The sequence below is a fragment of the Oryctolagus cuniculus genome, chromosome 10 (assembly GCF_051225735.1).
Source record: "Oryctolagus cuniculus isolate XC-2025 breed Fujian yellow rabbit chromosome 10, ASM5122573v1, whole genome shotgun sequence".
NCBI classification, from domain to species: Eukaryota; Metazoa; Chordata; class Mammalia; order Lagomorpha; family Leporidae; genus Oryctolagus; species Oryctolagus cuniculus.
The window spans coordinates 94,190,354-94,207,857 of NC_142876.1; the positions used below are offsets into that span (position 1 = coordinate 94,190,354).

The 17,504-nt window shown below is 52.4% G+C and overlaps 1 protein-coding gene across 2 annotated transcripts in view; it reads left to right on the forward strand.

Annotated features, from left to right (window-relative positions):
* Window positions 1–17,504, forward strand: part of ARHGEF3 (Rho guanine nucleotide exchange factor 3) — a 336,416-nt gene that overhangs the window by 20,768 nt on the left and 298,144 nt on the right. For both annotated transcript variants that reach the window (XM_008260822.5, XM_008260823.5), the window contains exon 2: window positions 14,431–14,523. In XM_008260822.5, the coding sequence (XP_008259044.1) occupies window positions 14,462–14,523 (62 nt within the window). In that variant the 5' untranslated portion in view covers window positions 14,431–14,461. The remainder of the gene's footprint in view (window positions 1–14,430; window positions 14,524–17,504) is intronic.

A 17,504-nucleotide genomic window follows, 5' to 3' on the forward strand; every position in this document is an offset into this window, starting at 1 on the left:
TTTTAACATTTTGCGTGGACAAGGGTATGGGAAGTAGAAACCGTGCCTTGCGTGATGGTGGTGTCTTGATGGATGTGGCCCTAACAGCAGCCACGTGGGCCAGTCGTTTGCATCTCATTGCTGGAGCTGCATCAGAGGCACTAATGTGCTGGCACAAGGAACTCATCTGGACGGCCCCTCCTAAATCTCCACTCTCAGCAGCAGAACTGGTGAGAGGAAATGAAGCCCTCGCTGTCCATTACAGTAGGGGGCATTTATTCATCACTCCGTAAGTGTGTCTGGAGGGATACCATGGTTGAGTTTGCCTCACTGGGTGGAGTTCGGAAGAAATATGATTAGGAATGAGTGGAGCAATCAAGTTGTACTCTGTCTACTTTTGTATGTGTTTGAACTTCTGCATTTAAAAATGATACGTATGTCCATGCGTGTATGTGTGAGACATGTACTATATGTATAAAATAGGTCGCCCTGGGCCAGGCCCCGTGCTTGGTGCTGGGGAGGCCATAGTGGCAGAGACTCCTCTGGAGTCAACAGGCTCACTCAGGAAACCGATGGTCATCAAATGGTCACGTGAGCGCCAGCGACATCACAGCCGGCTCAGTGCTGAGAAATCGTGAGCAAAGCTGCAAAAGCCTGCAGTGTGGGGCCCGTGTCACCCAGCATCAGAGACCGAGAGTCTTCAGCTTGGGGTAACCCCAAGGGGACAGAGGAAGTGAAAGTGTAAAGAAGGGAGGGAGGGGGGGAGAGAGAGAGAGAGAGAGAGAAGGAATCTCCCATCCTCTGGTTCACTCTTCAAATGCCTGCAATAGCTGGGACTGGGCCAGGCAAAGCCAGGAGCCTGTATCTCAGCCTGGGTCTCTCACAGTACTTAAGCTGTCACCTGCTGCCTCCAAGTGAGCATATTAGCAGGAAGCCAGAATCCTGGAGCTGAGCCTGAGACCTAGGCCCTCTGAAATGGGAGGCAGCTGTCTCAGGTGGCATCTTAACCACTGCACCCAGATCCCCATGCCCCTCCTAGAGGACTTTGGGGTGCATGTTCAAAAAGACTGAGTTCCAGCAGAATCCTCCCACGGCTTCCCATTCCGTAGACTTTTTCTTTTTTCTTTTTTTTTTTTTTGACAGGCAGAGTGGACAGTGAGAGAGAGAGACAGAGAGAGAAAGGTCTTCCTTTGCCGTTGGTTCACCCTCCAATGGCCGCCGCTGCAGCCGGCGCACCGCGCTGATCCTGGCAGGAGCCAGGAGCCAGGTGCTTTTCCTGGTCTCCCATGGGGTGCAGGACCCAAGCACCTGGGCCATCCTCCACTGCACTCCCTGGCCATAGCAGAGAGCTGGCCTGGAAGAGGGGCAACCGGGACAGAATCCGGCGCCCCAACCGGGACTAGAACCCGGTGTGCCGGCTTAATCAGCGTCTTAATCCCTGAGCTGCATACCTGCCCTTGTATTTTTGTTATTCCATCACTTGGCCCTAATTTACAGTTAGGAAACCAAGAAAATCTGCACATTAAAAAAAGAAGTTTGGGGCCCAGTGCTGTGGTGCAGCAGGTTAAAGCCCCAGCCTGCAGTGCCGGCATCCCATATGGGCGCCAGTTCAAGTCCCAGCTGCTCCACTTCCGATCCAACTCTCTGTTAGGGCCTGGAAAAGCAGTAGAAGATGGCCCAAGTACTTGGGCCCCTGCACCTGTGTGGGAGACCAGGAAGAAGATCCTGGCTCCTGGCTTTGGATCAGTTCAGCTCTGGCCATTGTGGTCATTTGGGGAGTGAACCAGTGGATGGAAGACCTCTCTCTCTGGCTCTGCCTCTCCTGTAACTGTCTTTCAAATAAATAAAATAATTATTTTAAAAAATAAAGTTTGGCATAAATTCAGTTGAGGATGAGACCTGCCGGGAGTTATTCATAGCACATAGCAGAAATGCTCACACGTGAAGCTGCAGCAGTATTTATGAATTTGTGGGGGTGGGGCACCCCGACTCTGCAGGGCTTGTGCAGAACATGCTGTACATACTTCGTATTCTGTAGTACACATGGGTCGTAAATTCTGAAACAGGCTTGGCCTTGAGGGTTGTTGAAGGGGCCGTGGACCTGTCTGTCACAATTTATTGTCCAGGTGGCCATTTCTTCCTTCTGCTGATAGGAAAGGGTGCTGCCATGAATCTCCTCTACAGACTTGGCACGCAATGGAATGGCATGCACATTGCACGTTTCGTGGCTGTTGGCCAATTGCCCGTTGAAGAGATGAGTGAAATGGACAGTTACACCAATTGCACGTGCAGGTCAACTGGATCGCGTGGTCCCCTGTCTCTGAGGACCTCCATGGTGGTCCATGGTTGTCCACAGTGTCTGTGGCTCCCCTGGATTTTGGCCTTGCTCCCTTCTGTGGGAGCATTTCCAGCCTGGCCCCGTCTGTCCGCCCAGTCCCTGACTCCTGGCCTTTCTTCCCGCCACGATCCTTGGCTCTCAGAGCGGCTGCAGTCAACAGCTGACTTTCCCCTCAGCCTCCGCAGCACATATAGATACTGATGCCTGCCCTTCCCCCAGGCTGAGTGCTGTGGTGGCCCTGGGGGCATGGAGATGGCCTGCTCTGGGTACTTGCCTTATAGGGGAAGCAGGGGACCTGGCGTGGTTCACATCCCCTTCTGATCAACCAAGCACAGCTGGACCGATCCAGTTTCCAGAGCAGCCAGCGCTGGCCTGGCTGCCCCAGTCACTTGGGAGGGATTGTAAAGGTGTCAATTCCTAGGCTCAGCCTTGGTGAGCATGCTCAGATGGTCCCCGCGGGGCAGAGCGTGACACTGCCTGGACAGCTGTGAAAGGTGTGGGTCCTCCTGGCTTTGACACCTTGTGACTTTTTCTCTGTCTTGTCCTTAGCCACAAGCCCTGGCATGTCCTGCCATGCTGGGTGAGGTCACCACGCAGTGCTTCTGGGTCGTGGCAGCAGCTGCTCCCCTCTGGCCGTCAGCTGGAGTTAGAGTGCCTGACGGGGAGAAGTTGAGCGTCTAACACGAGGGCACGTGTCTTCCTGGATTTGCTTTGGTTTGCTGTCTCCTGCTCCCTGCCAGCCTCTCGGGATGGTGAGAGTGGGAAGCAGCTGTTCCCACCCTAGCAGAGTGCAGGGCTCGAGTGCCAAGCTTTGCCTCAGAAGTGTCCACCTGTTTCCATCATCTGCCCCTCCTTGGCGATGGAGGAGTGATTAGGACCCAATGGAAGGGCCCTCCCTGTCTCCCTGCCTCCTCCAGATTTCCCCGTCCGAGGGGAAGAGGAGCCTTCCCACTCTGTTCTCCCGAACCCAAGCACTAGGTGAAGGGTCAGCAGCCGGCAGGATGGAGGCTGATGCCACATGGCTGGGCTGGCCAGGTGCCAGAGTGCTGGCTATCCTCTGAGTGTGTGTCTCAGAGAGGAGGGTGGGGTCTCGAGTCCTGGTGGGGGGCTTGGGAAGCAGACTCAGGTCCTGACAGCTAGAACTGGGAGGGAATGGGGGCCCACTAGAGCAGGGGTGGGAGGAGGGCATGAAGGCCTGTGCGTGTCTGGGCCAGCAGCAAGCGCTGCAGTGCCCACAGGGTCATCAAGCGTTACTGTCACTCAAGTCACTGTCTTCGTGGCTGGGGCTGTGGCAGCTGGTTTACTGTCTCCTAAGATCGCCGTGCCTGTGCAAGTCTTCCTTCTGGGTGGGTCTGTAACGGTTCCTCAGCAGGTATTTTTGTGTCTCTGGAAGCATTTCCCCCTTCTTCATCCTCCTGTCGACTCTGCATCCCAGCTCCTCAGGACTTCAGATTCTGTCTCCGAGGTCCTTGAACCCGGGCTGGCTGATTAACGCAGAGCTCTCTCCTCTCCTGTGCCGCTCCTTACCTGCAGCCCTCCTATGCGGTGCCTCCATCAAGCACTTTTTTTTTTTTTTTTTGGACAGGCAAAGTGGACAGTGAGAGAGAGACAGAGAGAAAGGTCTTCCTTTTTTCCATTGATTCACTTCCCAGTGACCGCTGTGGCCGGCACACCGCCCTGATCCAAAGCCAAGAGCCAGGTGCTTCCTCCTGGTCTTCCATGCAGGTACAGGGCCCAAACACTTGGGCCATCCTTCACTGCACTCCCGGTCCACAGCAGAGAGCTGGACTGGAAGAGGGGCAACCGGGACAGAATCCGGTGCCCCAACCGGGACTAGAACCCGGGATGCCGGCGCCGCATGCGGAGGATTAGCCTAGTGAGCTGCGGCGCTGGCCACTGTTTAACCTTTGAGGGGGCCCCTCTGCTCTCTCAGACACCTCCTCTCGTTTTTTGATAAAGTAGGAAGAACCGCTAACCCTTGTGAGGCCCTGTGCTGGCTCGTGGCTTCTGTTTCCTTGGATTCCTACAAAAGCCTCACAAGGTAGACACTGCTACAATGCTTGCATAATGGTTAGAGAAACCAAGGCACAGAGACATCCTTTCTGGGGTCTCATAGCTGCAGAGTACAAGAGGCCAAATTAGGGTCCCAGTTGTCTAATTTTGCAGCCCCAGGCTTGCACTGCAAGTATATTTTTACAACATGAATGTTTACATAGCTTAAGTAAAATCATGTCAGTGTGTGCTTCTGCCATCATAGAATCACATGCCTCTTGCATTTAATTTTATGCAAACTAAACTAGTAGCTCTTAGTAAAAAGAAGCAGAAACAACCATTTGATCCTGAGGTTCCACCGAATGAGTGTGTGTTCGTACACCACATTCTCAGTGCCAGAGACCAGTGTGGGGCAGCGGCATGTGTGAGTCTGGAGGTTATGGGTCTGTGTTTTCCTTCTGTCTTGACCACCCACTTGACTGGCTGTGTGGATGAAGACATAGCCACCTGCTCCCGTGCTGGGGAAGTAGCTGGCTACTCTGGGTCCCCCAGGGATTTTCCGGGGGAATTTTGGACTACAGGGTTTTCCTGCTGGCTTGGGAATTTGTCCTCCGGTGTCAGAAGACTGACTGGGCCACACCCTCGCAGGATCTTTCTCACCAGACACTTGGGTCAGAGCCCAGAGATGGAGCTGAGATTTAGCTAGAAAATTTTCTGCTGTAGGGGAGTCAGGCTGCACATTTATGCAGCTGCCAGAGCCTATGGAGTCCTGGGAGTTTAGGGGGCCTGGACCCAGGAGGCAGCAGGCGTAGCTCTTCAATCCCCGTTGTCTAGTTCGAGCTGTGGGACCTTGGCAAGCTGTGTGCGTTGGAGCTTCCTTCTCTGTGAAATATAAATGATCGTGTGCCACTTCTGGGGCTCTTTGTGACTTCATGCAGGCGGGGAGCAGCTCCTTGCATACCTGGGCCATCCATTCCCTTTAACTGGGGCCTCATGATTTTACTGAATTTTAACTTGTCCCCAAGCGTCTATCCAGGAACAATTTCATGAACCGTCCTTTAAAACTGGGTTTCTAAGAGAGCTCACTTTTCTTTTTTTGGCTGCCTTTTGAAACTCTTTTTGGGCATGCAGTAAGCTGGACATGAGTGAGGAGGAGGCCCCCTGTTCTGCAGCGTGCAGCTGAGCCGGCGAGTCTGGTGTGTGTCTGTTCTGCGGATCTCCCTTAAACACATTACCCTGCCTGGGGAGGAATCAGGTCAGAAAACCTTTTCCCATCCAAGGGATCCAGTTTTGACCCCAGTGAGAAAAATGGGCACAAGATCTCGCCTAGGGCCATTTTTGCACGTATGCTACTTCCCTTTGGGGCTTCTGTTGGGGGAGGGGGAGTCACTGTCCTTGGTTTTGGTGCCTACACCCTGGTTCTTCCACTCTCTGGCCCTGTGGGTGATCTGTATCCCCTGTGCCTCAGTTTCCTCACTGATGAGGAGATGAGTCCCTCAGTGTTGCTAAGAAGGTCATTTGAGGCCCTCAGCAGGTGTCTGGCATGTGAGCAGGCTGCCAGCACCATTGCTGTGACTCCTGGCCTGCCTGCACGCCCTCCCTCCAACAGGCTGTGCCGGGGAGCACCGAATAGCCGACCCCAGACCCATCCCAAGCACTGTGCCGTACAGCCGCCACCTGTGGGTCCCCCAAGAATCCATATGCATGTACTCTTGTCCAGCAACCATGTGTCCTGCGTGTCCCCTAATGACGTCACTGGAGAGACCTGGAGAGAGGCAGGCGGGTCGTGGTGGTTTTCTGTAAGGCAGGGTTTTTCTGCATTGGCACTCTTGTAGTACGAGGACGTCCCCAGGAATGCCAGCATGTGAGGTCCTGTAGGAAGGGAGAGGCTGTGCTTGAGTTCCCAGCACCTTCTGGTCTAACGAGGCAGCCTCAGGCCAGACAGGACTTGACTGTTGGTGGTGTCCCCACCAAGCCCGTGGGACTGGGATCTGATCTCCTCCTGGGGAGGGTGGAGCCTCGCAATGCGGCCCTGAGACTGCCCTTACCTCCCGCTGGGCCCTTCCCCGAAGAGCACGCGCTGGAGGCCATGCCCACGGTGCCAACCTTTACATGTACAGTGTGACGTGAAGCTGTTACGCAACCTTTCCATGTAATTCAGCCCCCAGGAGAGGCAGGTGCTGGACCTGGTGGCTTCCTGCAGGGGAGCGAAGTTCAGAATCCTTGCCGGAGCAAATGTGGTCCTCGTAGTGGCCTCCTGTGTCCTTTCACCATCGGGGTGTGGTGACACCAGAGCACCTCAAGTCCCAAGGCCCCAGCAGATGTCTTCCGGGGGGGGGGGGCAGAGTGACTTGGGACGTGGGTGGGCACCCGGTGATGATGCCTTTGGGATCCTCTTGTTCTGTGATTCTGGGTGGTCAGCTCCATGTGAGGGTCACTTCATGCCCTAGGCTGGGTGGTGATGGCGCCGTGGTGCCCCAGTTCTGCAGCAGGTTTGTGTCATCATTCATTAGAGTGGAGACGTGCATGGCTCACTGAATTTGTTCATTCAGCCAAGTGCTGCTCATGCCAGTGTGCTCACAGTTCAGTGCCACAAAACCCAGTGCAGTTGGGGAGACACAGGCACAGACCCCAGTGGCACTAAGATTAAGGGAGAGTGTCAGGGGCACCAGGAGAGCCCCGAAGCCTGACTTCAGGGCACCGTGGGAAAGCCCGAGGCAACCTGAGGGCCTGAGCTCACCGAAGGTCTCCCAGAGGGGCGGAGTGAGAGCTCATTTCCAAGTCTTTGCCTCCTAAACCCCCTGTGACTGCCAGATAGCACTTAAGGCAGACATTTGGCACAGAGGTTAAGGTGCCGCTTGGGACACCTGCATCCTCTACTGGGCAGCCGGGGTTTGAGTCCCAGTCCTGGCTCCTGATTCCAGCTTCTTGCTAAAGTGCACTCTGGAGGCAGCAGGTGATAGCTCAAGGACTTGGGTCTTTGCCACCTCCAAGGAAGACCCAGATGGAGGTCTGGAGTCCTGACTTCAGCCTGGCCCAGTCCTAGCTGCTGTGGGTGTTTCGGGAGTGAACCAGTAAATGGAAGATCTCTCTGTCTCTCAAATAAAATAAAAATAAATACAAAGAAAGCATTAAAAATAGGAAGCACTAACCACCGAGTATGTCTTTCTGGCCGAACTCTGCATGGATTATGTCATGTAGTCTGGGTGTGCACAGTCCACGGAGGTGAGAGCCTCCCTCCCCACTGGTCATGGCTTGGCTCTGGGTGGTTGTCTGCTGGGCTCTTATCCACCCTTCAAAACCCAGCCCAGGCATCACCTCCAGGATTCCCTCAGGTGCTCCTCCCCTTGTACCTGTATATCTCTTTATTATTGTGACTTTATTGCACTATGGGCTTTTGGCCTGGTGGTTATGAAGCTGCTTAAGATACCTGCATCTCATACCAGAGCGCCTGGGTTCAAGTCCTAATGCAGACCCTGGTTCAAGTGGTTGGGTCCCTGCTACCCACCTGGCGACCTGGGTTGAGCTCCTAGCTCCTGACTTTGGCCTGGCCCAGCTCTGGTGTTTGTGGGCATTTGGGATGGGAGTGGATGGGAGCTGTGTCTATCTGCTTCTCTTTTTCTCTCTCATGTGTGTGTGTTCTCTGTCTCCCCACCCCCCCAAAAAAGCTTTGAGGTTGTACCTTTTGAATTTAAGAACCATATTTCCATGTAAACAGTGTTGTGCTAGAAAATGTTTAATGATTAGCTCTTGGGGATGGCCTGGGGGGAGAGAGAGCCATGGTTTTAGTGCTTTTTGGTTTCCATGGTAGAAAGCTCCCACCATGGATCCGGCTGAAATGCCCATGAGAGTATTTCAGGCATGGAAAGCCAAGACACTCTGGGGGAAAAAAAATAAAACCTAAATGAAAGATCTCCACGAGTGAGATCCCAGTGGAAAGAATGGGTCATCAAAGAAGGAGGTACCTTTCTCTGAAGGGAGGAGAGAACTTCCACTTTGACCATGGCCTTGTCTAAAAATTATCAGAGTTGGTGAACTCAGGGGGCTTCCATAGCCTTGGCAGCTCATGACAAGAGCCTAGGGTGATTACTGATGCCATAAACAAGAGTGTCAATTTGTTAAGTCAACAACAGGAGTCACTGTGCACTTACTCCTCATGTAGGATCTTTGTCCTTAGTGTGCTGTACATTGAGATTTAATGCTATAACTAGTACTCAAACAGTATTTTTCACTTTATGTTTCTGTGTGGGAGCAAACTGTTGAAATCTTTACTTAATGTATGCTAAACTGATCTTCTGTATATAAAGAGAATGGAAAATGAATCTTGATGTGAATGGAAGGGGAGAGGGAGTGGATAAGGGGAGGGTTGCGGGTTGGAGGGACGTTATGGGGGGGAAGCCATTGTAATCCATATTCTGTACTTTGGAAATTTATATTCATTAAATAAAAGTTAAAAAAAAATTAAAAAAAAAAAAAGAAAGAAAGCTCCCGCCATGGCCAGTTTCATGGCAGCATCTTGGAGCAACTGAGCACTGAGTTGGAAAGTGGTGAGTGCCATGGGCTCTCTCAGGCTGTTTGTGCAGGCCGCAGGCCATGGCTGCCCCACAGAGCATGACTCGGGGAATATGTGGGCTTTCCCTTTTGACAGCAACTTCATAGTTTACATGCTACTCCCGTATTCCCTGTTAAGTCAATGTTTGCCGAGGTGGTACATCCAGATCTGTTTCGCTGTTTAGCTCTCGTGTCATATTCCACGCTGAGCAGCTGTGTATTTACCCAGGGCACTGGTGAGGGGTGTCGGGGTCGTTTTCTCCTGGGTTTGGCTCATCAGGAGCCTGCACGTTCCTGGGACAGGGACGCTCTTCATCTGTACCCATGCAGATGCTTCAGGACCATCTGGGGGTGGAGTGAGCATGCTGGGTGGATGCTTGGAAACCTCCCCGCATTGGCCCAGCTGTGCTCCTGGCCCAGCACTGTTTGGTAACTGTTGGGGCCGGCCTTGAGGGAAGGGGCACCCAGGCTGGAGTTGGTCACCAGCATCACGGGCCACAGTGTGACATCCCTACAGTGGTGTGGCTGTTGTTGTCACTATCTCTGGCTCAGTGCAGTGGCAGCAGCAGCCTTGAGGGTGGTGGCCTTGTCCTTAGCCAAGGGCTCTGGGTCATGCTTCTTGGCTGTTGGGTAGGTGAGGTCATCTGGGGCAGGTGGCTTGGGATCTTGGGACCTTGCATCCAATCAGATTTTGTCTCTGGCCCTGAGATTGGCAGACAATGAGAAAAAAATGTATCGAGTACTCTGCCCACTCAGTGATAAAAGCCCTGGGCGCTGATAACTGTTTATAAAGTCCCCGGGTGCCAAGCATGATGTATCACAAGGAGCATGCAGAGCTTCGGCAGGGCTCCCCGAGGGCGGGCCTGCTGCTGAGGTCTGAAGGAGACAAGATCTTATTTGGTCAATAGTCTTGCTTTGTTATTTGTGTGCTTAGCAAGGGCTTTCCTCCCTGGTGTATCCTTTGTGATTGTCAAGCACTGTCAGCGTGTTTATTGAGCACTGACTGTGTGTCTCACCCCCTTTTAGGGAGGGGTTGCTATGGCAGGAGAGCAGGGTGCAGATGCTGGAATCTGATGGCCCCAGGTTCAAATCCTGCCCTTCCCGGGTGTTGGGGGCGGGGGGGGGGGGGGCTGCTTTAGGACCTCCAGCGAGTGCATCAGCTGTTGTGTGCCGCAGTCTCCTCCTCTTCAGATGAGGGGTCATGAGAGCACCCACTCTGTCGGGTGAGAGAGGAGGAAATGAGATCACGTCGGAGCAGTGCTGAACCTGTTGCAACCAGGGCTGTTATTAGAAGTCGTCGTGAATTAGCCGTGGGCGTTCATGGGCGGCCGGAACCAGGGGAGAGTGGAATGTGCAAGCCCTTGAGAGTTCTGCACTGGGCACACCCGCGGTCTGTTTGGGAGCAGAGACTCAGGCGGTCCATGCCAATGGCAGTGAATATGGGACAGCAACAATCGAGTCCCAGTGGCCTGGTTTGCACTTCCAGTCCTGCGGAAGCTGGAGGCCAAGGGAGTGGGGCTCAGGGTGGGTAAGAAGTGGGTGAAGGAAGTGAAGGGAGACAGAGGAGGGAACTGTGCAGCCCTCATCAGGAGAATATTCCAGAGCCTCTGGTGGGCCGCAGTCAACAGCATGGGGGGTTTACCGTGCTGCAGGTCAGCAGGGCTCCTTCTAGAGACGGAGTAGACATGAGATGAGAGAGGCAGAACCATAGCTTATTAAAACTTCTTAAAATATTTTTGTTAAAATTTGAGAGGCAGAGAGAGAGAGAGAGAGAGAGAGAGATAGGTAGATAAATAGCTAGATAGCTAGAGATTCACTCCCCCAATACCCGCAAATGCTGGGGCTGAATCAGGAACCAGGAACTCGGTCTGGGCCTCCCACCTGGGTGGCAGGGACCCAAGTACTGGGACTGTCACCTGCTGCCACTCAGGGTGTGCATTAGCAGGAAGCTGGAATTGGGAGCAGAGTCTGAACTCAAAACCCAAGCACTCAGTAAGGAATGTGGGCTTCCCAAGTGGTGTTTTAACTGCTGCACCAAATGCGTGTTCCAGTGAGAGAGCTTGGTAAAGGAAGAGTGCACAGGACTTGATGTCAGTGGACACACACTCAGGAAATGCCGGCTGATGCTGATCCAGGCAGCAGAGGCAAGCAGTGCCCGAGTTCCTCTCTCCTGGAAGTGAGTTGGCTGGGAAGTTCTGATGAACTTGAGAGTAATACGGGAGTTACAGCTCACATCATCTTTGCAGCTTTCTGATGCACCAAGGTGAGTGGTGCTTACAATGTGGCAGTCACCTTCTCAGGGTTTGGGAACTGCTATGGCCATCAGCAAGTCACAAGTCTCCTGGGGCCCCAGTTTTGCCATCTGTGAAATGGGTGTGATCCTGGCTTCCTTGTGGGTGGATGCAAGGAGCCTTTGGGTGAGCACCTGGAATTCACTGCTTGTATAATTAGGAGGCACTGATTTGGCAGGTGTGTGCTCCTCATCAGCAATGTCGAGCCCGTAAATTCCCTTTACAAACCTAAGCACCCTGGGTTCCTGGTGTTCCTGGGGCTGAGTGGCTGCCTTGAGCTGGGTCTGAGAATATCACCCACTTGCTTGGCATCTGGGTTAGATGAGGTCAGGCTTATTGTCAAGCTCTGTAGGGTCTTATAGAGACATTCTCTCTCCCTCCCCAATCCTGAAAGTGCTTTTGAAGTTATTTGTTCATTTGTTCATTCATTCATTCAACCAACCACTGCTGAGCTATGCACATTATAATAATGCAGTGGTTAGGTATGTGGGTTCCCAGGTCGAGTGCCTGGCTCAAGTCTCAGCTTGATGTCTGTGTGGCCTTTGCCAGCTCTTAACTTTTGCTGGGCTCGGTGTCCTGATTCTTTAAGGGAGACAGTACCAGCACCTGTCTGCTAAGGCTGGTGTAAGAATTCAGCTCATCCCTGCCAGTGCCTGGCGCTCAGCCCTTGGGCGCCCCTCAGTGCTGAGTTAGAGATGGTATCCCCCATCCGCACCCCCACCCACACCCCCCAATCCCTACTCTAGCCGCAGGCTGAGGCTGGTGGTTTATCATTTAGTGGCTGTCTATAGAATATCATCTCCAGTCCTGGGACAGAGAAGTCTGAAGCCTTGACTTAGAACTAGCCAGCGGCTCCTGGAGAGCAGGCTCTGACCTCTCGCAGCTCCTTGGGAAATGCGGTGCTGAGAAGAGCTCAGTGGTTGGCATCCTTTGTGAAGTAAGGTCAAGTTCCCTGGCAGCCCTTAGCGTGCTGCAGAAGAGCCTGCAACAGTGAGCAAACTCGGCTTCTGGGCTGAAGTGAGAGGGTTAGGAGTGGGCTGCTGGGTTTCTCCCCGGCTCCTGGCACCGCTTGGACTCTGCACTCACGTCTCAGTGCCCTTCCGCCTCGGCTTCCAGGATCCACATCTTCACTCTTGCCTTGTCCCAGGCTCCTCCATCAGGCACATGCCTTGGCTGATGGAGTTAGTGCTGATGGAAGCCAGAGCAGTGGCCCCCGACAGGGTTCCGGATGCTAAAAATATCTCACTGTGTGTTCCTGGCAAGTGAAATAAAGGAGCAGCGGAGGCCTGGGAGTCTCCCCAACCCCGACTCTGTCCTGCGCCTTGGGGCTCAGGGATTCCAAGTATCTGGTCCTGCTCACCTGGACCTGACCGTTAATCTGGGAGGGGGCCAGACCTCTGGTGGGCCAGGTGGAGGAGGCCAGGCCAGAGATGAGGCCCAGCGGGCTTGAGATGCTCAGCAGTGGATGCAGCAACCATAAAGACAGAACTGATTGGATGGTGGGTGTTACAGTGACCTGAGACCCTCTGCCTCCAAAGCACCAGCTTGAGGACCACCACGCTCTCCCTCCATGTGACTGCACAGCCACTTCCTCTAGAATCAAGTGGTGGCTGTTACTGGGGATAATACCAAGTAAAGTAGCTGGTTTGTGCATGGGGCCCTCTTGCACAAAGACGATCTCTGTTGATGCTAAAACCACACCCAGGGTGGTGAGGCATGCAGTGGCCAGCACTGAGGAGGGAGTGGCAGGCTATGGCTCAGAGTCCCCCAGGGACAGATGCTCAGGGAGGGGCATAGCAGGTGCAACCTTCCATGTGGGTTTAGTCTGCTTTTTTTTTGTTACTATAACAAAATATCTGAGGCTGGATACTTCATAAAGAAAAGAGGTTTGGGGGCCAGTGTTGTGGCATAGTTGGCGAAGTTGCCATCTGTGATGCTGGCATCCTCATGGATGCCAGTTTGTGTTCCGGCTACTCTAATTCCTATCTAGCTTCCTGCTAATGGCCTGGGAAAAGCAGCAGGAGATGGCCCAGGTGCTTTGGTCCTTGCTACCCATGTGGGAGACCCGGATGAAGCTCCTGGCTTCAGCCTGGCTCAGTGCTCATTGTTGCTGCCATTTGGGGAGTAAGCCAGCAGATGGAAGATCTCTGTCTCTGTCTCTGACTCTCTCTCTCTTTCAAATAAGTAAGTCTTAAAAAAAAAGAGCTTTGTTTAGCTCACAATTTTAGAGGCTGGAAGCCAAGTTCAGGTGGCCTCTAGTGAGGGTCTCTTGGCTGCTGACATCGTGATGGGAGGGCGTGGCCAGTGAGGACCCTGTCAGTCCCTTCTGATGATGATGCTCTGTGACCCTGTCACCGCCCACTAGACTCCACCTCTTAAAGGTCCCACCACCTCCCAGTGTTGCGTCCCTGAGGACGAAGCTTCCAGCCTATGGACCCCTGGGGATGCACAGACCACATCCACACCCCTAGAGTGCTCCTCTCTCTGTAACTCTGCCCTTGGCTTGGTCCCTCTTTGTCTGTCTCAGCCTCTGCTGCTCCTGAGCAGAGAAGCCAGAGCCCTTAAATGTGGGATCACGTGTGTCTGGATGGTGTTCTACTGTTCCACACAGTCACTCTGTAGATGCCCACTGTGGTCCTCATTCTGTGCCAGGTGCTCTGCTCTTGAAAATCTCAGCACTAGATGTTTTGTGCTTATTACTATCTCCATGTTCGTGTAGACTGAGTTCTTACTATGGGCCAGGCCCTCATGAAACCATGTGTATTTTTAGTGAAATTGTGACCCCACATAGTTTGACCTCATCTGTCTTCATACACAGTGAGTCCCAAATTCTGAATAACCAATTGCACCCTCAGACCCAACTGATGGTTAACAAGCCATAGAAACAGGTTCCAATAAAACAGTGACTTAAAGAACAAAGAAATTTCTAAGATAATGTCTTCAAGGCAATGGGGCAACTGAACTCTATGCGATTGTCATAGACCCAGGAACCCTCTCTCTTGTTGCTCTGTCTAATGTGTTGCCATCAACTGCATGATCGGGACTGGGTTCTGGTGGCAGGAAGGGTGTTTCCACTGGAAACTCAGACATCTGGCTAGACCCGGCTGCAAGGGTGCCTGGGAAATGTAGTCCCTGATAAAACCCATTTCATTATGGAAGAAGGGGAGAATGGAGTTTGCTGGACATGTTTCCCTTGGATTTGATGCTGTATTTCTGACATTTGATGCTGTATTTCTATCATAAACATGATAATGCATGTTTGTTGTTTTGCTTTTTAAGAAAGAAGACCTGCGCCCAGCATGCCGAGCCTATGGACAGTTCCCCAGTGATGAGTCAGTGTGTCTGTAGAGGAATGGAAGAAAACAAGGAAAGGTAAAAATGCCTTTAATGATTTTAAAATTTTAAACATTCTTGCATGCAGTGGTGAAACACGATATAGAACTTCCTTTCAGTCTGAATAAATCAGCAAAAGCTACTTTATAGTTATTTATTTATTTGACAGGTAGAGTTATAGACAGTGAGAGAGAAACAGAGAGAAAGGTCTTCCCTCCATTGGTTCACCCCACAAATGGCTGCTACGGCCGGTGCTGTACCGATCCGAAGCCAGGAGCCAGGTGCTTCCTCCTGGTCTCCCATGCGGGTGCAGGACCCAAGCACTTGGGCCATCCTCCACTGCCTTCCTGGTTCACAGCAGAGAGCTGGACTGGAAGAGGAGCAACCGGGACTAGAACCCGGTGCCCATATGGGATGCCGTGCCGCAGGTGGAGGATTAACGAAGTGATTCACGGCGCCGGCCCCGGCAGATCCTTCTCTCACTTGATTTTTCTCCTGTCACTCTGTCTTTTAAATAAATAAGTAAATCAAACTTAAAGTTTAGGGGTGGGCATTTGGTACAATAGTTAAGATGCTACGTGGGACGCCTGCATCCCAGATCGGAATGCCTGCTGTGAGTTCTGGCTCTTCCATTTTTGATCCAGCTTCCTGCTGTTGCACACCCTAGGGGGCAGCAGATGACGACTCAGGTACTTCTCTGTGTAACTCTGAGTTTCAAATAAATAAATACATCTTTTTTTTTTTTTTTTTAAAGAAATACATGCTCTGATAATATGCATGTTGGCCTATTTTGTTATCCTCTTACACATTCAGTAATGTGTCCCCAGATGTTTTCAAGACAGTGTCCGGACAAGCACGCTGTATGTGTTCTGCAGCAAAGCGCGCAGAGCGCCCGTCATCTAGGAACCCCGCTGTCTGCTGAGCCGTGTGCCGATGGTGTTGGGTGCGTTGGTTCCATTTTTCTTGCCTTTTACTAGTGCTGGGTGAGCTTGCTGGTTTATTTCTCCTGAGCACACAGGCAAGCAGTTCTCTAAGGTGGTTCCTGAGGAGTAGAGCTGCTGGGCCATCCCATGTGTGCATTTAAGGGGTAGTGAATTACCAAATCCTCTGTACCAGCCAGTCTGTACTGTGTAGACTTCCTGTTGGCCCCTGCTGTGCCCCCTGCCCCAGCCTCTGTGCGGTGAGCAGTGGCTAACTCTTTGTGGTTGTCCTTTCCTGCCCTTCTCTTTCCTCTGGGGAAGTTCATTGTCTCAGGACCTGGTGTTGTGTGGTTGCATCTCCTAATGGTGCCCGTGACCCTCTGACCTCCCAGGGACCCTGAAAAGTACCCGAGTCTACTCCTGCAGGAGAGGCCCTCACAGGGTAGGCTGCTTCTCTTGTGCCTCCCTGATTTTTGTTTTTAATTTTAAAATTTATTTTTACTTATTTGAAAAGTAGAAAAACAGACACATTGATTCATTTCCCAAATGCCTGCAATAGCCTAGGCTGAGCCAGGTCAAAGCCAGGAGACCAGAACTCAACCCAGGTCTCCCACTGGGTGGCAGGGAACCAGGTACTTGAGCCATCACCTGCTGCTTCCCAGGGTGTACCTATCTCAGCAAGAAGCTGGAACTGGAAACAGAGCTGAGACTTGAACCCAGGCACTGTGGTCAAGTGGCATCTTGATTGCCATGCCAAATGCCCACCCCCTTGAGGGGTTTTGAAGAGCTCTCATTAGGATTTTCCTATTCCCATCACCGCTGTCCCCAGCAGTGGCAGTGAACCGAGTGAGACCTGTGCGTCAGCCTCTGTGTGGATCACCTGGGTGACTTATCTCATTTGCTTTAGCCAATGACCTTAGAAGGTAGGGAGTTGTGTCATTTTTCCCATTTTGTGGCCATTGGTTAATAGACGGGAATTCATTCAAAACCAGCCCAAACAACAAAAGGAAAACAGTAACCCCGTCTCCCAGTGGAGCCCTAGCTCCTGCCCAGTGCTGTCACTTGGAATGACAAACAGACTCACGTTTGCCGGGGGGACATAGCTTTGGAGCACCACGCCCATGTTTATGGTTGCCTTGGTCACACTGAATTGTTATTCTGTGTCTGCAGCATTCCCAGAGGAGCAGGTTGGAGCTGACAGTGGTGGCTTTCTGCCCACCCAGCCCATGAACGTGGACTCTTATCTGCTGCCAGCCCCTCTCTTCTCATGCACATGTGTTTTTCTGAGAAAGGGTCTTCCAGGTGGAACATATTTATCACGGGGAGGCAATGTACTTAGTAGGGTGAATGTACTCACTGAGCCTTGGAGAGAGGAGTGCTTCACTGGCCCTGGACAGGCCTGATCTGTCACTCTGCCCTCAAATGTTCTAAAGTCGTGAAATGGCAGGCAGAGGGCAATGCCAAATGCCATCCTAAGCCCCGTTCTCCTTGTTGGGAATTTCACGGACAGAAAATCTAGAGCTGGAGGCTACCGTAGACTCCCTGTGTTCAACTCCTCCTCCCAGTTCTAAGCAGCCAGACCAAGAGTGAGGAAAGGCAGGGCCCATGTTCCTGCTGCAGAAGCAAGCCTGGGTCCCAGGTCCCCAGGGTCTGGTGCTGGCTCTTTGTCACAGCTACCTCTGATGGGATTATCAGGAGACAAGCCCACTCTTGCTCCAGAATTAGAGCTCCCAGCAGGTCGTGTCTTGTAAGAAACAAACCCATCTATCTATGAATTGATTATTCACTTCCTGGACATTTGATGGAGTACTGCTGAGTACACCAGTGACCGGACAAGGGATGGGATGTGAATTGTTAGAGAAGTCAGAGTCTGGTGCAGGCACCATGAGCAGTGGATACCTGGACACCTTGACTCCTCACTGGCCAGCCAGGCGAAAGCAGCACCTCCTGCAGTCATTGCTGGGGAATGAGCGAGTTAATCGCCGTGACGCACCCAGCACACGGAGCCCAGTAAGGGCAGGAGTTTTCTCCTGTGTGCTCCTCCTTCTTTATTCTTTTTTTATTTTTATTTTTTTGACAGGCAGAGTGGACAGTGAGAGA